Genomic DNA, 21425 nt, shown 5'->3' on the forward strand with positions numbered 1-21425 from the left:
TGCAGAGCGACGCTCCCCCCCCGCCTCGCTCAAAGTCACGCCGAACACGGCACCCAGTTCACTTCCTGCCTGAGCCGGCAAGCGCTTCCGGGGCCTGAAGGCGGCTCGTAGAAGTGCCCGAATAGACTCTCTACAGCGCCACCTATAGAGGGGAGGGAGTAAGTGCAGAGGAGGTCATCCTCTTTGGCGCTTTGCCTTTCCCTCCTTCCTTTAGATTTTGGAAGAGGAGAAGCTATAGTAATGCAAAAATAAATGAATCTCAGGAAGGAAAGTTCTGTGAGATGCTAACAATAGTGTTCTCTGGAAACTGTGTTTTGCTTGTAGCCTGATTTCATATCATCATTGTTATCTGGGGAAAGATTAATGAAAGTCATGCTTTGAAAAGTAGTAATAAAAGAAGGTGTCCAGTGTAGATTCCCTAGCACTGGATCGCTGTTCATAAATGAACTATTACATGGGAGGGATGATATCTCCCCGCCATGGGAGAGGTCCCACCCTATTCGTTTGAGGCCCTCCTTTGGGTGCCCCATTTCAAAAAGTAGTGGGTGTCAAGGCTTTACCCTGGATGTTATACAAATTACGAAATGCTTTCCACAGAGATGCTCCGTGGGTACCTTACTCTTCGGGAGCAATTTAATTTTTTTTTTCATTTGGATAAGTGATAGCATTGCCAACCTCCAGGTGCTAGCTGGAGTTCTCCTGCTATTACAACTGATCTCCAACCCATAGAGATCAAAAAGGGCAAGAGATCAGTTCACCTGCAGAGAATGGCCGCTTTGGCAATTGGACTCTATGGCATTGAAGCTCTCCCCAAACCCCGCCCTACTCAGGCTCCGCCCCAAAAATCTCCAGGCATTTCCCAACCCAGAGCAGGCAACCCTAATAAGTGAGGCGGTGGGCTGGTAACCATTTCTACTGATATCAAAATCTTCTATTTCATTTATTTTATTATAGTTCAGTTCTGTTTGCATTTGCTCAACATTCTAGACTAGATTTTTACCTTTAATGTTAGCCACCTTTGACACTGTGGAAACATGGGTTATAAATACTTCAATAAGTAGATAAAACAAGTGGGAACTCGCAAGGACTTGGGGAAGGCATCTCATTCCCCCCTCCCTCACTATTTCCTCTTACCCTTTCCTGAAAGCCTCTCTCCTTTTTCCTGCTTCCTTCTCTCCTTCTCACCCAGCAGCCAACCTACAATTATCAACCCCTCTGTCTTCAGCTTTCCCTCTCTCCCTGCAGCCTCTACCTAGGAAACCTATGGCCCAGTTGTGTGGTGCCACAGCCACTGGGCCAGGCCCACTCACATGGTTGTTAACTCTCAAGGACTTGTGGGGTGGGGGGACCTCACTTTCCCCTGTATCCTCTTCCCTGCACTATTTCCTCTTTCCCTCCTCCTAACAACCTCCATATCCTCTTCCCTTTCCTTGCCTCATTCTCTCCTCCTCAGCCATTCACCAACCTACCTTTTATCTCCCTCCCATCTTCAGCTACTTTTATCATTTATTTACTTCATTTGTATCCTACTTTTCTCCAGTGGGAATCAAAGCAGCTTACAGTATTCTCCACTCCTCCTTTTTATCTTCACCACAACCCTGTGAGGGAGGCTAGGCTGAAAGTATGTGACTGGCCCAAATCACCCAGTGAGCTTCCACAGCAAGATGAGAATTCGAACCTGGATCTCCCAGACCCTACTCTGAAGCTGTAACTGCTACACCACACTGGCTTTCATCAGGTGGCTGCTGTTGAACAGTAGCAAGCATCCAAGCCTAGTTGAGTCATTAGAATTGCCAACCTCCAGGTACTTTAGAAAATTCCTTGCGAAAAATATATCTCAACACGCAGCCACTCAAAATAGTTTCTTTTTGTATTTCAATTCACCCAATTTACAAGGTTACAATTTATACCGCTAGTGGAAAAAACACACAGTTTTTTTACTACACTTTGAACTTCTATTGTACATAAAAATTATGCTCACTAAGTGTGTCTCCAAACATTATCACTATAAAGCTTTCAAACACCAAGGAATTGGAACAAACTAATTTTCCTGTCGGCTTTGTAATTCAAGCTGACTAAAAGTCTATTGCTAGGAACTGCGAAATTGCAGTCAGGTAAGATTATATTGTTATTGTCCTAGGGAGTAATGGGAGAATGATGTCAAAAAATGTTTTAAGGATGACTATAATTATGATTGTTATCATAGATGCAAGCTACAATAGTCTGAAGAAGCAAAAAGATTTATACCCGCGAAACAAGATTAAAAAAAACCCGGGATCTTGTCACAACGTTGTGGCGCAACTGCGCCTACATCGCAGTGCAACTGCGCCTGTTGGATAGTGTTTGCAGGAACAAAAAATCCTCTGTGAGCAATATACATCTCAGCAGCAGTTGCCGTACAAGCAAGAGTTAACAGCAACACAGAAGCTCCGGAGGACGCTGCATGATTGGAAAGCTACGGTCAGCTGACCGGTGCAGCGAGTGCATCCTTGACGCGGCGCGGCGGACTGCTGCAGCCGACAGGAAAAGTAGTTTGTTCCAGTTCCTTTATAGCTTTATAGTGATAATGTTTGGAGACACACTTAGTGGGCATAATTTTTATGTACAATAGAAGGTCAAAGTGTAGTAAAAAACTGTTTTTTTTCACTAGCGGTATAAATTGTAACCTTGTAAATTGGGTGTATTGAAATACAAAAAGAAACTATTTTGAGTGGCTGTGTGTTGAGATATATTTTCCGCAAGGAATTTTCCAAATTATTTATTCAACACGCCCTTATCTAATTGAACCTCCAGGTACTAGCTGGAGATTTCCTACTATTACAACTGATCTCCAACCAATAGAGATCAATTCACCTGGAGAAAATGGCCACTTTGGCAATTGGACTCTATGGCATTGAAGTCCCTCTTCTCCCCAAACCCTGCCCTCCTCAGGCTCCACCCCAAAAACCTCCCACCGGTGGCAAAGAGGGACCTGGCAACCCTATGAGTCATGCAAGTGGGATAGTTAAATCACCCAGTGGTTGCTACCAGGCCCAGGCCTAGCCTAAATTAGTCCTCCAAGGCCAAAACAGCCCTGGAAAGGGCTCTGCCCCTCCCTCTGTCTTTAACTTACAGAAACTGAAGCGTGGAATGCTGTGGTTGCCTAGCAACAGCCACTGAAGGAATCCATTTTTTAAAGCTATAGGCACACCTTTTATTATTTGGGTTTTTTTAAACCCCTCCAAATGTATTTTTTAGATTTCACATTTTTCTGCAAACCAGGGGCATTATTCAGGTTGGTAAAAACATCTATTTTGCCCATTCACAGCTCCTTTCACCAGATTTGTGTGTGTGTTAAGTGCCGTCAAGTCGCTTCCAACTCATGGCGACCTCAGAAATGAAAGTCCTCCAAAATGTCCTATCTTTGACAGCCTTGCTCACATCTTGCAAATTGAAGGCTGTGGCTTCCTTTGTTGAGTCAATCCATCTCTTGTTGGGTCTTCCTCTCTTCCTGCTGCCCTCAACTTTTCCTAGCATGACTGTCTTTTCCAGTGACTCTTGTCGTCTCATGACGTGACCAAAATATGATAGCCTCAGTTTAGTAATTTCAGGGTCAGTTCAGGCTTGATTTGATCTAGAACCCACTTATTTGTTTATTTTTTGGCAGTTCACGGAATCCGTAACACTTTCCTCCTTAAATTAGGCCTGCTTCACTATTAGAAGATGATTTTGGTTAAATGAAAAGCTTTTTGCAAATTAGTGTTGTGAGCACTCCAGTATGAAGTTCACTATGTCATAACTGTTATGGGCCCTCCTCCCTGGTTGTGTTATGAATGTTTGTTTAAATACTGTTTAAATATTTTATATACACGCTTATTTTAAATGCTTTTGATGTTTGCTAACTTGAGGACCTATTGGGTGGGAAGGCAGCACAGAAATGTTTTTAGCTCTTGTAAGGATAAAATGAAGGCATCTGCTCTGAGCTTCCTGGAGGAAGATATAGAAACATGTTACTGCATGGCTGTGTTGCATGTTGGAAAAAGTATTTCACTGCACTCCCCGGGCCAGCAAAGTAAATCTCCTCTATATTGTCGAAGGCTTTCACTGTCAGAGTTCATTGGTTCTTGTAGGTTATCCGGGCTGTGTAACCGTGGTCTTGGAATTTTCTTTCCTGACGTTTTGCCAGCAGCTGTGGCAGGCATCTTCAGAGGAGTAACACTGAAGGACAGTGTCTCTCAGTGTCAAGTGTGTGTAAGAAGAGTAATATATAGTCAGAAGGGGGTTGGGTTTGAGCTGAGTCATTGTCTTGCAAAATATTAAAGGTAATGTGCAAATCATTGTCCTGTAAGAATCAAGATAATGTGCAAATGAGGGTGTGGTATGTTAATGTGGAACCATTGTATCCTGAAGTGATCTGTTAACATGTGGAATCCAAGGCTAATCAGCATGGCTGTTGTGGACTGTAGTCTTTGTTAGTCTGGAGGTTTTCAGGACAGGAAGCCAAGCCTTATTCATTCTTAAACTCTCTTCTTTTCTGTTAAAGTTGTGCTGATGTTTATGAATTTCAATGGCTTCTCTGTGCAATCTGACAAAATAGTTGGTAGAATTGTCCAGTATTTCAGTGTCTTGGCATAAGACCCTGTGTCCTGTTTGGGTCAGTCCATGTTCAGCCATTGCTGATTTCTCAGGTTGGCCAAGTCTGCAGTATCTTTCATGTTCTTTTATCTTCTTTCTCCAGCACTCAGTGCAGAAACCAGCTACCAGCTGAAATTTGCTATTCAGCTGAAATTTTCTTTCTGAAAATTGCTATTCAGCTGAAATTTTCTTCCAGGCAAGTATGTCTTCTTCTGCCCCTTATTTAGCAGGACCTCCTGGCTGAAATAAGATTTTAGCACCCATTAGGGGAGGGGCTATGGCTCAGTGGGTGATCATCTGCTTGGCATGCAGAAGGTCCCAGCTTCAATCCCCAGCATCTCATTAAGGATCAGGTGATAGTTGATGTGAAAGACCTCTGCCTGAGATCCTGGAGAGCTGCTGCCAGTCTGAGTAGACAATACTGACTTTGATGGACTGATTCAGTATAAGGCAGCTTTATGTTTATGTGTTCTGGTAGCAGAACTGCTCATTCTCCTAGGGTTCTTGGAACTGCCCAAGTAAGAGAAGATGTTCTGCTTAGCTTGAAAGTTTTATATCAGTCATTAAATCTAAGGCAGGAGTGTGATTGATGGGAGAAACGTGCATTTGACAAAACCAAGAATGGCATGGGGTGGTGGCAGTGAGCATCTAGAACTAAGGGGAGAGTTTCCCTGGAGACATAATATGGGTGGATCTGGATACACTGCTTCAGTAGACCCTCAGCCAAAGACATCCAAATGTGTGGTTAGATATAGACAGTTTTAATCTTTTAAAGGGGTAACAGTTTCTCCAAATTCCCCTTCCCCCACTGCAGATCCCCGTTACACTTCGTACTGCCCTGGGGGTTGAGCTCTGGAGAAAGGGGCTCAGTTGGCATCAGGAGGGATTGGCAGAGATTACCAACCCCTTAAGAAAAGTGCCCTTAAATCTTCAGAACTGCATGAATAGAGGCCACTTAATTGAATTGGAGAGATTCAAGGGTGACTCTGCCCCATTGCCTGAATAGAACCAAGGGGCCTGACTCCAAACTCTGCCCCCATAAACATGTAAACCCAACAGGTGGGGGAGGGTCTATAGCCTAGATCATCCTGGTTTAATCCAACTATTTGAATTCATTCAGAATGTAATAGTATCATGATCCAACCAAAGTTAAGCAGGTCTAAATCGCACTGATATTTTTAGGAGAGCAGTTTTCAAATAGGTAAGTGGAAGCATTAATGGGACTTCAGAGACCAAGAGAGAAAAAAATGATGAGTGGAAATGTTTAGGGTTAGGCTGGATCTTGCCTTAATGCAGTATGTTTAAGGATTGTCACCTCTTTTTGGAAAGAGGAAACTGGGTCATATTTACTCTCAACAATATTTCAGAACTCCAGCTTTGGCACTAGCAGTTTAGCAGCAGTATAAACAATCTACAGAAAAATGGGAGTTACAACCAGTGGTAAAAGTGGGGATAATGAAGTAGTGAGCACATTTATTCCATAGAGCACAAGCTGTTAAAGAAGTTCTAGCAAAAACATTGTTTCACCGTCCAGCTGTGACATTTGATCCCTGTGCAGCCATGAAAAGTATTGTCATGTGAATACTGGTTACAGAAACCAATGGTACTTGAAAGCCTACCATCTTTAAAAAGTAAAGAAGCAGCAATGGAGAGAAGGGGAAGTGAAAAAACCTAATGAACCCGTGAAGATTTTGATAGTGAAATTGAGGGGCACTAAATATACGTAGTTCATGCCAAGTGGAAATGGTCCACCAGCCATGCAAAACCAATGCTGGAAACTGAATCCAGAACAGGAAACCTCCAGTTGTAAGGATACCCACAGCACAAAAATGTAAACAGTAGTCTGGATCAATTCACTTTGGAATGGCAAGTTAAGTGATTAAATTCTGACTTGCTAGGTATCGGTGCAGATGAATTGCAACTAAGTTCCAAATATTTGTGGAGTATAGGAAATCTCATTTAGTACTTTGAGAAGGGATCCAATGTACTTCATTTGTTTACATTCAAGTTTTAGTTCTTGAATATTTTCAGAGAGCAGTGTTCCCTGAAAGCACAGTCCTATGACCACTTCCCTAGGAATAAGCCCCAGTGAATTGACCCGAGGAGGATTATGAGTTCTGTTTAGGATTATACTGTAAATGGCTCTGGACTTGAGCCAAACAATTTATCTATCCTGAGACTCAGCCAAACTATTCTATGTTTGGCACTTCTAAATTGAGAATTTGAAGTGTGTACAGAACGGCACAAGCACACACAGCACGCATAAAGCGTTTCAATATCTTCATGTCTGGGGGGGAGAATACCTTTTGTAGGTAGGTTTTGTCAGGTATTCAATCTCAGATGAAAATCTGGTTTTAAAATTGTGTTTGCCTCATAAAACAGGCAAAAGTGTTATGTTAATATTGCAAAAACGCTTCATAAAATTGGTATTTCCACTAAATCAAATGGTTATTTACAGGATAAATAAATGAAATAACCTTGGTAATGAAAACCACAGATATAATACAGAAGGAACTCAGAAAATATTGACAGGTCTAGAGTCCAGAGGCAGTTCAATAATAACTGCATAGTAGTTTAGAGTGGCCGAAGAATTGAGGATTTCCTGTCTGCTTACCTGTTTACAACAGGACAGCTCCTTGATACAACCCTTTTAGATTCTAAAAATTGATTAAACTGCCTCAGAACTTCACATCTTAAGCCAGAGGAGCTTTCTTCATAATTTCCATATTAGTTACATAGCAGGAGTGCAATTGCTTTAGTTTTCACTGTTATTTATTTTGTTTAATTAGTTCGTTTTATACCCCGCCCGGTGATGTGGCCAGAAATTACACATACAGGGCATCTTTGGCTCGGGGGGCCACATAACAGAGAAATACTCAAAGGGGGTCGCCAATTAAGAATCTATGCATATTAGAATCTTGGCTGGATCACCAAGAGCATGTTAGCCACAACCTTGCAGGTAGAAGGGAATAAATTACAAAGATTTGAGCACAACACTGAACCTCACACATCCACACTATGGAATTGTGTTCCCTATCACTAGTACTAGGTGTTATCACTCTTCACTATCTTGTGTACGTGGTAAGCAAAGACGACTGTTTTATGTACATCTAGTATGACCGCTTTGGTGTGGTGGTTTAAGGCAGGGGTGTCAAACATAAGGCCCGAGTGCCGGATCCACCCCCTTCAAAGCTCTTATCTGGCCCGCGAGCCAGCTGAGGCAGCCATGCACACCCTGCCCCCGATCTGGGCTGGCGAGGCATGGCCTGGCCAGACCAAGTGACATTTACGTCATATCCAGCCCTCGTAACAAGTGAGTTCGACACCCCTGGTTTAAGGACTCTGTCCACAGCCAAGAGGGCTGCATTATAAATGGTTTTAAACAACTAACATACAACTTGCTCTTGCAAAAACCTTTAAGACTGGGAACACTCAGAGGCTGGCAGCTGCATTGGTTCATTGCTAATTTGAAGAAATGTCTACGTATGTCTGTTTCTTAAAATCCTACCATGTTGCTTAACTCTCTAGTGCATTAACTTCTTTATTTTTCTGATACAAGACGCATTAAGTAATGTTCAAGATTGCATGAAAAACAGGCACAGCATTGTTGAATAGCTACCGTATGTTTCGCTCCATAAGACGCCCGCCTCCCAGCTGGCCGTCGGGGCGGGGAATGCCGGCTTGCGCCCTCCCGACGCGCCCAGCTCTGTGCGCCCCGCCCACCTCCCAGCTGGCCGTCGGGGCGGGGAACGCCAGCTCACGTCGTTCCAGTGCACCCAGCCGGCTCTGTGCGCCCCGCCTGCCTCCCAGCTGGCTGTCGGGGCGGGGAACGCCGGCTCACGTTATTCCAGTGCACCCAGCTGGCTCTGTGCGCCCCCGCCCGCCTCCCAGCTGGCTGTCAGGGTGGGCAACGCTGGCTCGCATTGTTCCGGCGAGCCCAGCCGGCTGGCGGGAGGGGGTCCCTCCGCCCGGCTCTGGGAGTCCCAGATCGACCGGGCTAGGGTCCATAAGACGCACAGACATTTCCCCTCACTTTTGAGGAGGAAAAAAGTGCATCTTATGGAGCGAAAAATACCGTATTTATTAACAAAAAGACAGTGTTATTAATAAATTCTCCAGTATATTTCATAATGTCAAAATATGTAACATTGTCAACTCAAATAATTAGTAACACAACATCTTATTCAGTATCAAGAATATGCAAATATATCATTTCCTCCCCAGCAATTTTGAAAGAGGAATCAATAAAATAGGCTCTGAGAGATTTTATGTGAAGGAGGCCATTAATCTGTGAAGTTTATGTGCTATATATTGTTTAAGAAGTCTAGTATATAGATCTTCAAAAAGACAGAATTTCAAACTTCCAAAGTCTATTCCTATAGAAATGTAATATTTAAAGTGACTTAAACCTTAAGCATATTTGCTGAGCATGTCACCAATTTAATTGCTGCATTTCACATACACAAACGCAGGCTGAGTAGGACCTTTTATTAAAAATTATTTATGAGACCAGTCACAAGAATAAGGAATATTTCACAGTGAATATGCACATCCAGCAAACTTGCATCTTCACTATGAAAGGCCAAAAAGTGTAAAGTGTTTGTGCATAATAAAAGAGAGAAACATTCCTGAAGCTCTGTCACAAAGGAAAAATCCCACCCCTCTAACTTTCTGAAGTATTGCAAAACATTACAATCTACAGGTTACAAATACTGGGGGTGGGGGAGCATCAATACAGTTAAGTCATAATGAAAGATTAACCGAAAAACAAGTTCAATACAAAGAGAAATGAAACCACAGAGTGTATGTGTAGAGGGGTGCCAAAAGCTCTCTTAAGATACATTTAAAAGTAATATTGTAAGCAGTCTTCCAACACCTTCAATGGTTTTGTGCATTTCTGCTACCCCCTATAAAGGCTAAGGAAGTAAAATGGAATTCAGTGGCCACTTTCCTTGTATTCCTATTCATAGATATGTATGTTGGTAGCTTACTTCAAATAGTCATCAGTTGTACCATAGAAACTAAATGAAGTTCATCTTTTCTAGTCAATGGTTTTGCTGTTCCAAATAACTGGAAAAGTCAAATACATCTAATGATTAAACTACAACACATGGAAGTGACTTATTTTGAAAGAAGATGACAAATTATATTTCTAGGTGTTCACTATCTTAAAGTGAGATTTCCTACACCAGCCTACCCATCAATGTTAATTTTAATGGATGGCTATAAAAGGAGAACTAGACGTATCCTGCTTATATTACAAAGAGGCAGAATGACCAATTTAGAAGACAGTGGTCATACTAAAAGATGAAGAAAGGATAGAATGGTGACATAATTATACAATTTAGCTTTCATGCAAGACTCATCAATAATGACAAGTCTAAAAACAGTACATGCTGTACAGTAAAGTATTGCTTTAAGCTACAGATACTTTTTACAGTGCTTTACATTTGGCAACTTACTGGCTCTTCACCAAAATGACACCAGTTATACTTGAGTTACAAACAGCTGTTTATTGACTGTATTCCTTTGATGAGTTACACAAATAGCTGTAATAACAATTTTCCATTCTGAACTTGCTACATTGCTTGGCGTTAATGAAAAAACTAGGTGCTTTAATAGGCTACTTCTTACTAAAAACAAACAAACCCCAAAGTGCTTTTCAGTATCAATGTTTTTTTACTGCTTGAAACCAAATGTTACCAACTAGCTGGGAGTGCTCAGGAACATTCAGCAGTCAAAGAGCAAAATTCACTACTGCTAAAAACAGAGAGCTTGGTCTTATTCATTGATCCAGAATCATTGGGTCCTCCCTAAAACAGCTAGATTAATATGAAACGCAACGCAGCTGTTTATTTTTTGCTGCTTTTGAGAGGAACATTCGACCCCTTAATATTCAGCTTCTCCACAGAAGATTTAGGCCTTCTAGGTCCCTCGACGGATACTCTTGGAAGAGTCTTCTCCCTGAAACAAAGTTTTTTTAAAAATAAGATTCCTTGCTTTTCCTTAACACCTTGTTATTTCAAAGAGGCAGGAATCACTGTAACAGCCTACTAAGACAGACAAGGTTACCTGGCAAATGTCTTCAAAACAGTAGCAAGCCAAGGCTACCTACAGAATGTTACTGGGGTTCAAATTATGCTGAATTGCTCAGAAATAAATCTACAACTATGGCTCAAACAATCACTTTCAAGAGGTGGGGACAAGGATGAGATAATAAGAACCCAAGAGCCCTGCTGGATCAGACCAATGGTCCATCTAGTCCACCATCCCGTCTCACAGTAGCCAACCAGTTAGTACAGAGGGCCAACAACAGGGCAAAGAAGCCAAGGCCTTCTCCTGATGTTGCCTCCTGGCACTGGTATTCAGAGGTTTACTGCCTCTGAATGTTGTTATGTCTAGGAGGTACTGATGGACCTGTCCTCCATGAATCTGTCTAATCTCCCCTTAAAGCTACCTATGCCTGTGGCCATCACTACATTTTATGCTTATTTTATGTTTTTTATGTTTTTCTGTGGATTACACAGAGTGAGTCAATGAAATCAACAGAATGGGACGTTAAATAAACAATGAAATAGGATTTGGGTTGTAAAACCAACCAGAAATATAAAACTGAAGCAAAGCAAATTTTTAGCACATCACATTAAATGAAGCAAAATTACATAGTAGGACCCAACTTACAGCAAACTATTCACAGTGGTATAGATCAACAGTCAACAAAATATCTGCATAGAAAAGCCCTCTCGAATAATTCAGTTTTACATAGCTTGTGGAAAGCCAGGAGAAAGGGAGCCTTCCTGACCTCCTAATGTGGGGGACACTACAGTGAAGGCACGTGTACGGGCAGTTGCTGATTCTGCCCATTTGCTGGTTGGCACCTGCAGAAGACCCTGCTACATGCTCTGGCAGCGAATCTCCATCTTCTCCATCCAAACCTGCACACATCTTAATCCACCTCCTTGGCAAGCTCAAGCACGCCAAAATAGGCCAAGCAGCTCATCTACATCGTCAGGCAGAAACAACTGAAATTCAGCGAAGCTACCATTATTAGTCTGTGCTCTCATAATATTTCCTGCACGCATTGACTGATGGTGCTGGTGCGCCTTTTTTGGTGGAACAGCCTCACTGTTTTCAATGGGGCCTTTCCTCCCTTTTTCTTTATTTTATTTTTAAAAAACTCCCCCCCCCCCCTCCGCAGCGGCTGAGAAGTCTGAGGAGGAGGCGCGGCTCCACAGCTCCTGGCTGCCGCAGATCTACCCTCCATTTAGGAATGGGCTGTTAGAGTGCAATCCTAAGGAGAATTACTCCAGTCTAACCCCATTGAAATGAATGGATTTAGACTGGAGTAACTCTCCTTAAGATTGCAGTTAGTTATACAGCTTCAGTTTAAGACCTATACAGCTGTACATTTTTATGCTGCCTTTCCTCTAAGCAACTCAAGGCAGCATACAGTGTTCTCCCCTCCCTACCTGTGTCCACACAACAACCTGTGAGGTGAGTTAGGCTGTGAGAGGGTAGCTTCGTGGCTGAGTAGGGATTTGAACGCAGGTCCTTAGTCCAACACTTCACTGGCTCACAAAAACCAGGATCAGGACTGAACTTCACAGGCTTCCAAATACAGCCTCAACATAAAAAGGTGTACGGGAAAGGTTTTAGCTATAACAGGCAAGACCACTCCATTCTTCAAGAAACGTTAACACCAATATCTTAGAGCCTGCTGCAGAACTAAGCTGCAATTCTATGAACGCTTTCCTGGGAGAAAGCCCCAACAAATAAAATGGGACTTATTTCTGAGTAGACCTGCTTTGGATTGCCCCTCCCTGCCCCCCTGGAAAATGAGGCAAACAATATAGCAAGGATAATAATGGTTCATACCTTCTTGCTCCATCTTCCCTGCTTACATGATGGATACCTCTGTGTCTTGGAGCATCTATACTGTTTCTTGTTGCAGAGGGCTTGAACCGCCTGATCTCCTTCTGCCATTCTTCATCAAATGCATGAGCTTCAGCTATGCAACAAGTGAAGTTTTTGTTAGAGGGTGTCTACGAGATACAACCAATGTAGAAAATGTTTACAATTGCTATATTCCACTATACGATAATCCGGAACATACAGCATTGACACATTTGAGCTTCTGTAAAACTCTTGACAGTGTAGGTCACCTTTTTAAAACAATATATAAAGAACTACAGGATGTCAGCCAGAAGGTTTCTTACCTTCATCTAAATTGATAAATTCTTGATTTAATTCTTCATCACCAGTTTTGCTGTTCTTGGCCTTCTGAACAACATGACCGCGAGCTTTAATGTGGTGGCCAATAGCCATTTTTTCCAGTCCACTTTCAGAATCTTTGACTGCCCTTCTGGTTTCTTTGATCTGCGTTTTAAAAAAAGTTAACACTGAGTTACAGTATTTCCAGTCAGATTTTTGACATTTCGGTCAAATTTGGCAAGGTCATGGCAACAGCACACGCATCCCACTTAAGCGCTTTGGTTGTCAACTGGGAGCTGAAGTATGGGGGAGAGGAGATTAAGAAAAAGTGGGGCAAAGAGCCCCAGGAGATCTGAGCACAGACAAAAAAAAACAATGCACGCCTTTGGAAAGTCACTCGTCCTTTCTGCTGCTGAAGAAACAAACAGCTGTTCAATTTAAGCAGTAGCACGTCTCTTCAGCAACAAAAAACCAACAACAAAATAAAACCCTACAAATTAAAGTCCAGCTTCCTCCACAGCCACCTCTTGAATGCATGATTACTTTCCTGAATTGTGACCACTACATACATGTCTTAGATGTGTGAACAACTGAGGTAGGAATGGTTACTAACATCTCAAGGTCTTTATATTACTCTACTAGAATGGTTTCAAAAATCACCAAGGCATAATCTAAATATAACCTGTGAATGGAGCTTTCAGCTACAGAGATAAGTGTGTGCTGGTATTTACAACATGAAAGCAACACCAACCATTAGTATGTCATGCTAACCAACTTCAAAATCTTGGCTATGACTTATCAACATGCTCATAGATATATTATTAGAAGTTTTCTGATAACCAAGTGCTGGCTTGAGCTCTGAAGGGATCTGCTGCGGTTTATTTTCGACAGCCTTCTTCAGCGTATATATAATCTTTCGTGAACTTAACTTCAGGGTTCGAATTCAAATTTCTTAGCAAAATTAGATGCAACAGCTGTGAGGAAGCCAATAAAAGGGCACCTTAAGCGTTATGTAAGCAATTAAAAGTCAAGTACTTGGCCTGAATGGTTGATTCAAGACATCTATCTGTGCTACTGCTCATTATTTGAAGCATTTTGGTATATAAGTTTTGCATTCATATTTTACTAACTCGCTTGTCAGTATTTAACATGTATTTAATCTGACTTATTAATGTACATAAGGCAACAAGTGTGTTTTCCAATGATATTGTGTAGGTAAAAAGTTATTTCCCATAAACTGCCTTTTGAAACAACTAAAAATTATTGATCTTAACACCAAAGATGTTATTTTTAAAAGTGCGGGTATACTAACAGCCAATACCAATTTTATATTTGAAGAAACTTAATCTCCCCGTATGCTTAAACTCTTCCCCTTCATTCAAAGTTTGTTTTTGGGAGGAAGCACCCCCCCCCAAAAAAAGCCCAGCTCCCCCTCTTTTTTACCATCAAGTCACACCTGATTTATGGTGAGCCCTGGTAGAGTTTTCAGGGCAAGAGATGTTTAGAGGTGATTAGTCATTGCCTGCCTTCATGGCACGACCCTGGTATTCCTTGGGAGGTTTCCCATCCAAATACTTGCCAGGGTCGACCATGCTTAGCTTCTGAGATCTGACGAGAGATCAGGCTAACCTAAGATATCCAGATCAGGGCTAATATGTATTTTGCTCTTTCCTTTTAAACATTGGGACATTTGTGAATTGTAACCTAATCTTTCTTATATTGCCTGAAAGCCAACATGGTACGTCTATACTTTTTGAATAAATAGGAATAAAACTTACCCCTCCTGGAGCCATGCGTGTCTGAGCAGAAGCCTGGAAAACCTTTGGTGGTTCATCACCCTTCTTGGAATATGTCATCACGGAGGAAGAAGCAAATGAGTGTCCATTTGGATCAAGAGACATTTTATCCTAAGATTAAACATAATAAATTAATTATTCCAAACAGAAAAAACACTATATTTTATGGGGTGGTTTGCCATTGCCTTCCCCAGTCATCTACACTTTACACCCAGCGAGCTGGGTACTCATTTTGCCGACCTAGGAAGGATGGAAGGCTGAGTCAACCTTGAGCCGGCTACCTGAAACCGACTTCCGTCGGCATCAAACTCAGGTCGTGAGCAGAGCTTTTGACTGCAGTACTGCGGCTTACCACTCTGCACCACAAGAATGATATGTGGTCAACTCAAGCTCCAGTCCTCCAAAGTGTTCAAAAAGGAATGTTGGGCTTATTGTGAAGGCTCCTTCCACTCTGAAGTAGGGAGGACATCCTAGCCCAGCAGGGAACATGGGGTGAGGGAACAATCCCTCCACTAAGAGGCCGAGCACTGGCACAGAGTAGCGGAGGAGGGAAATTTTGGTGGGAAATGGAGCCAAAACCACAGTGACCTCCTTGCCAAGGTCACTTGCTGCCAGCACAATTCTCCCTCGCCAACAGGAGGTGAGCATATGGCGCAGCCAATACGGTTGGGGGCACAGCCAGACTACATCCAAGCCCCCCCCCCCCCCGAAGTTGCTTCCTGGCTGATGAATTAATACTATCAAAAGCTAAAGCACTGCAGCCAGTTACTACAAAGCAAAAAAAAAAAAAAGTCAGTGCTCTCTCTCCCTGACCCTCGGCATAGGCACCAAGAGGGAAATGCCAGCAGAGATTTGCATGACTCCGATAACAGAACACAGTGGCCCACTAACAGTCAGTAACCTACAGGCAGTGTGTGCAGATCATGGCCAACTGAAGCAGCCTGGAAGGTGTCAACTAGCCCCAGGTCTCAGGCACTCAGAGAACATCAGTAAGATGATAGCATGCCAATGGATTCCTAGATCTCAGACCACTAGGTCAGACAGAGAGGGGAGGGAACCCCCGGAGCCAGTTTGGATGTGTGAAGGTTTTTCTCCTGTGCAACTGGCTGTGGAAGCCAGATGCTCAAGGCATGGGGCACCGATACATATTCCAAGAGGAACCTGTCCTCTTTCCTCTGCCTTGTGGAAAAATCATCTGGGGATAATCGGGACGATATCCTCACAGAGGCTAAGGAAAAGAAGATGGCAGCATGCAGAAAGACTAAGTACAGCAAAAGTCCTCATTCGAATAAGAGAATGCAGAACTGAGTTTATTGTAAGATCAAACAGTCTTGCAAACAACCGCTTGCCTGGCTGTATCAAGTATAAATCTACTGCAAATCTGATCAGGTAATCACTTTTTCTTGTAGATCACAAGTGGCTATAAGTTATTAGTGGGCTAGTAGGATTGTTAAAAAAAGTTAATTTAAATCCACAAATATTATTTGAGTGGCTGCATCATGCAGGAGCTTCTGCAGGCACTCTATGTAGTAGAAATTACAACCACGGGCGGGGCGGGGGAGGCAACAGGATGAAGGCAAGTTTGAGAAAATAATTATGCTCTTGAAAACACTGCAGCTCTTTAAAAACCAAATGTAAAACCCCTTCCTTTCTTAAAAGTGCACATAAAAGAAACCTTTATAATGTGGAAGCCAGTGTGATGTAGCAGTTACAGAGCTGGACTAGGAACTGGGAGACTCATGTTCAGTTCTGCCACGCTGCCACAGAGGTTTTCTGGGTGACTTTGGGCCAGTCACACACTTTCAGACTAGCCTACCTCACAGGGTTGTTGTGAGCATAAAAAATGAGGAGAGGAGGGGACTCTGGGTCCCCACTGGGGAGAAAGGCAGAATATAAATGATGTAAATAAATATATAAATAGAGGTAATGACAAGGGTTTTTTTTTTTAATGCAACATGAACAGAATAGTCACACTGGAGTATGTCTTGTCCTAAAAAGCACTGCTAATGTTGCCACACTGTCCTGACAGTTATCTTTTAGCATTTGATGTTATGCAGCCTCTAATAGTTTCTCCTCCCTATCACTCCACTGATGAGCATGCCTGTTTTAGTGTAACATGAAAGTAAACAGTAACTTACAAAATTTCTCTGTAGTTCCACCATACTGTTTCTCATGTTTGACATCATTCTGTCCATTGCAGAAAAGGGATCCCTAAAATCCATGTTCTGCCAGAAAAGACGACGAAGGGTGGTTAGAGAGAAGCGATAAATGTTCACCTCAAGGTTCTCGTCAAACGCTCATCCTCTAACAGCAAGCAAGAGCACCAGGATAGTGATAAACAGGCCCAGCAACAAAAAGGTTTTATAGACACAAGGTGTTTTCTTATTTGGTTTTTAAGAAATCAATCTGTTACTTTTGGTCATTTTGTTCTTTTAACTCTTATCATGCTGACCTTGAGTCTGCTGGAGAGGACAGCGCGACATGCTGTCACGCTACATCTGAAGGGATAAGAAAGGGCTTTCCCCATTCACCTCAAGCAAACATGGATTACCTTCACATATGGGGTTTTAGGATATATTTTCCAACCACTGCAGCTGCAAGTTACTATCCCACAAGTAACAGAAGCAAAAGTCTGGTTTGTACTGTGAAAACAATAAATGCCCACCCCCCCCCTGAATGTTTCTAGAAATTAAGGATTTTACCTTATCGTCTGCCCTCTGTTGTGATTTTTATGAAGTATTTTTCAGCTAAAGGAACAAAATTCAGTCTTTCCTTTTAAACCACTGGTTTAAGTTACAGTTAAATGCTCTCAAAAGCTGCTTCCTTTAAGTATGGATTAATCCAACAGATAGGTCTAGGTCAGCAATTCACAGGCTGATGAAGGCAGACATGATTCAGATTCCCTTGTCTGATTTATTATTTGTAATTTAGGAATAACATTTCACTTGCTGCAGAAGATACAGAATTGTGGTCTGATGAGGGAGTACAACAAGCAAGCTTGTATGACAGGCGGTTGATTTGGCTCCAATGTCTATTATGGCTTCTTGGTTACCATGGCTTTCATTTACACAGACACCATTTGTCACATGCATTCCAAACGATGGATTACCAACAAGACACACAGGGAATGTCTGCAGAAGCATGCAAAAGCTTTTATAGAAAGCACACAGGGGTCACTTAAAGGATTAAGTCAGGTTACAACAGCAACTATGACTCAATCCAGACACCCCACCAAACCCTGATTTGCATTAACTATAGTTCAGAACACTAAGTATACTTTAATGTGAATCATCTTGATCTTTCATTGTCTGCTCAGTGCTCTGGTTTCTTCGACGCAGCAACTTCTAGAGACAGCAACAGCCGTCAAGGTTGTTAGTTCAGACAATCACCTCAAGCCACGGTGTCCAGAATCAGGCCTTACCCCCATCACCGGAGCCACCCCTGGCCTTACTCAGTTGCTGTGGGACAAGCAGATGGTTCCCCGCCACGATGGTGGAAACAAAGATCACCACAAAGAGCGGTGATGCTGTTCTGGACCTTTAAGTCCCTGATGCAGCCACCTCTGGTGGTTGTTGCCACCTCAGCCTGACCAAGGGAAGGGAAGGAAGGACTTCCCCCTATGGCCTCATGAGACTTCGGGGGAGCCAACTGGGCACGTGCTTAGAAGCAAGGGCAGTGAGGAGATGGCTGGGCTCTTTCTCCACTGCAGACCCAGTGGAGAGAAGGAGGAACCTGATGTTGCAAAAAAATCCCCTCCCCTCTCTAGTTCTGAGGACCTGAAGCCCTCAAAAGGAGCAGAAATGGCCACAATGGATGATGGAACTATGCAAACTCCCCTCAGCCCCACACACGATCAGCAAACCCTCTTCAAAACCATGGTTTCTGGTTTGCTGGCTTCTCAAACACTACAGTGTATTAATTCAGACATCACTCCACCATGGATTTGGTACAATGGCCTGTTATGCAGGGACGTTTCCCCGCGGTCACCCCTGCCAACCGCTTCGGGGCTTCTTTTTTATTATGCCTGCCTTTTTTACCCGTCAGAGGTTGCCTCGCTCTCCCCCCCCCCCGTTTTACCTGCCTTTTCCAGATGCTGTTCTGGAAAATGCGGGCAAAATGAGTGGGGAGAGCAAATCGACCTCTGATGGGTGGAAAAGGCAGGCATAATCAAAAAGAAGCTCCAAAGCAGTTGGCGGGGGTGACCATGGGGAAACGTCCCTGCATAAAAGGCCAATGTCTGAACTGAGCTAATTGCACAGGCAATTCTATAGTGAACGTTTTGTTGGCAGACAGGTCCAAATGCAAACTCCCCAGAGAGATAGTTTAGATCATTTCCATATGCATTACAGACAGAGCTTTAAAATTAACACTGATAGTCCCAGACAAAGGCTGAAAGGAACTGAAAAAAAGTGTACATGCTGAACATATAATCCGGAACAAAATGGCAAAGACTGGAATCAAGAGTCAAAAGGTATAAATCTTACGGCTTATGCAAACTTCAAAAGCAGCTTCCACACTCAGACAATTCTGTGTGGCTCTCCTCGTTGCTAAGAATGCAGAGACACTCATAGTGGCAACGGAATGCAATTTCCCCCTCACTTTCCTCGCTTCAGCCCCTCACCGCTTCCCCCCTCCATGGATAGTTTTAAGCAGATTGAAAACTGCTGGATTGCTGGAGCATTACTATGATCTGTGCCCACAATTTAGCAGTTCTCAGCTTTCATGTTTTAAAAAGTCTCCAGCCCTTTTTGTTGCAGGTTGGGATAACGGTAATAGATAGTCATGGTATGCTATAAGTTGTAATGCTATAACAATCTAGCAATTCCTGATTTTTTTTTTAAAGCCCTTTGGTAGAGGGCAGAAAACGGGGGCTGAGGCAAGAAAAATGGCCTGATGATGAGCTGGACCTGCAAAAATGCACACTTCCCCATCTATACATACAATGTCCAGAGGTGTTTTGATTATGGTATTTCCAAAAACGTCATACTGAACCAGGTTTGGGAAGTATCACAGAAAACCGGGGGGGGGGGGGAACAGAAGCAGGATGAGTAGAAGATGACGTCCTGTAGTTGCACGTGAAAACAGCATTGCGGTAAGGAAGCCAAGGCGGAGGAAAACATCCATGTGGAAACGGCCCAAAGTCCCAGATGAAAATGCACAGTGCAATATTTAGCTTACATAGAGCAGCAGATTGCAGAGGAAGAAAAATCATTTACTGACATACATCCTTTTGAAGGGAAAAAAGGCCAAATGCAAACTAGCGTAGCAGAGGAGACCACTGTCACATTAAGCCGAAAAAGAAAGGAGGTACACACATGAAGCTGCCTTATACTGAATCAGACCCTTGGTCCATCAAAGTCAATATTATCTACTCAGACCGGAAGCGGCTCTCCAGGGTCTCAGGTAGAGGTCTTTCACATCACCTATTTGCCTAGTACCTTTAACTGGCGATGCCAGGGACTGAACCTGGGACCTTCTGCATGCCAAGCAGATGCTCTACCACTGAGCCACAGCCCCTTTACTATACAATAATAGTTTTGCTTTTTAGAAATTCGCAGCCCAAGACACTGCTGCAGAAGAGCTGCCTTGCACTGCAGGACAGCACTTCCTAAAGCCCATGAGATGAGGCAAGGATGCAGATGAGAAGTTGTCTTGCTTTTCACTGATTACGTCAGAGGACTATCCAACAGGAGTTCATAGCAACTATAATCATGCTCCATATAGCACTTGGAAAGAACAATGAACTGTAGGGGGAGACAGCCGGAGGGCCAACACCAAACCAAGAATAGAAGAGTGTAAGTGAATAAATAAATATCCACTTCCCCAGTAACCAATATGGTAGCTTGAGTGCTGGGAAAGATACACCTCAAGCATACACCTCAAGAATATACAAACAGTAAGCAATAACAGAAGACCACAAAAGTATGCAAGAATTTCTTCTATAAAGTAAGACAATCATAGCCAGATAATATATTTTATCAACAGAAAGGGCAAAGGAAAGAAGAAGAGTTGGTTTTTATACCCCGATTTTCTCTACCTTTAAGGAGTCTCAAACCAGCTTACAATCACCTTCCCTTCCTCTCCCCTCAACAGACACCTTGTCAGGTAGGTGGGGCTGAGAGGGTTCGGAGAGAACTGTGACTAGCCCAAGGTCACCCAGCAGGCTGCATGTGTAGAAGTGGGGAAACCAACCCGGTTCACCAGATCAGAGTCCACCACTCTTAAAACACTACACCATGCTGGCTCTCAAAAGGAACCTATGTCACTAGTAGGGCTGTCAATTCGGTTCGGTCCGAACTGAAAATCAACCGAATTTCCCCTGATTCGGTGATTTTCAGTTCGGACGGATCCGAACTCAAATCTGGCGGGCAACCGGGGGGGCCGAATTCAGCGAGTTCGGGAGTTCGCGAATAAATTCGGCCAATTCGGCCCCCCCTTCAGGGGAGCCCGCTGAAAGGCGCGGGCTGCCCTTTAAACTGATCTGCGCCTCCCAGCTGGGAGGCTCAGATCAGTTTAAAGGGCAGCCCGCCTCCCTTCAGCGGGCTCCCCTGAAGGGAGGCGGGCTGTCATTGAAACTCATCTGTGCCTCCCGGCCGGGAGGCGCAGATGAGTTTCAATGACAGCCCGCCCCCCTTCAGGGCAGCCCGCTGAAGGGAGGCGGGCTGTCATTTAAACTCATTTGCGCCTCCCAGCCGGGAGGCGCAGATGAGTCTCAATGACAGCCCGCCTCCCTTCAGCGGGCTCCGCTGAAGGGGGGCGGGCTGCCCTTTAAACTCATCTGTGCCTCCCGGCCGGGAGGCGCAG

General features: G+C 43.4%; 1 protein-coding gene across 4 annotated transcripts in view; it reads right to left on the reverse strand.

The window, feature by feature from the left end:
- Nucleotides 1-10271: 10271 nt before the first annotated feature.
- The window catches only part of MLF1 (myeloid leukemia factor 1), a 29410-nt gene continuing 18256 nt past the window's right edge, over nucleotides 10272-21425 (reverse strand). For all 4 annotated transcript variants that reach the window (XM_056849687.1, XM_056849686.1, XM_056849685.1 and 1 more), the window contains 5 exons: nucleotides 16760-16846; nucleotides 14604-14732; nucleotides 12831-12990; nucleotides 12490-12622; nucleotides 10272-10578 (listed from right to left, as the gene is read on the reverse strand). In XM_056849687.1, the coding sequence (XP_056705665.1) occupies nucleotides 10467-10578; nucleotides 12490-12622; nucleotides 12831-12990; nucleotides 14604-14732; nucleotides 16760-16846 (621 nt within the window). In that variant the 3' untranslated portion in view covers nucleotides 10272-10466. The remainder of the gene's footprint in view (nucleotides 10579-12489; nucleotides 12623-12830; nucleotides 12991-14603; nucleotides 14733-16759; nucleotides 16847-21425) is intronic.

Source organism: Euleptes europaea, chromosome 5 (assembly GCF_029931775.1).
Source record: "Euleptes europaea isolate rEulEur1 chromosome 5, rEulEur1.hap1, whole genome shotgun sequence".
In the NCBI taxonomy this organism is placed as follows: domain Eukaryota; kingdom Metazoa; phylum Chordata; class Lepidosauria; order Squamata; family Sphaerodactylidae; genus Euleptes; species Euleptes europaea.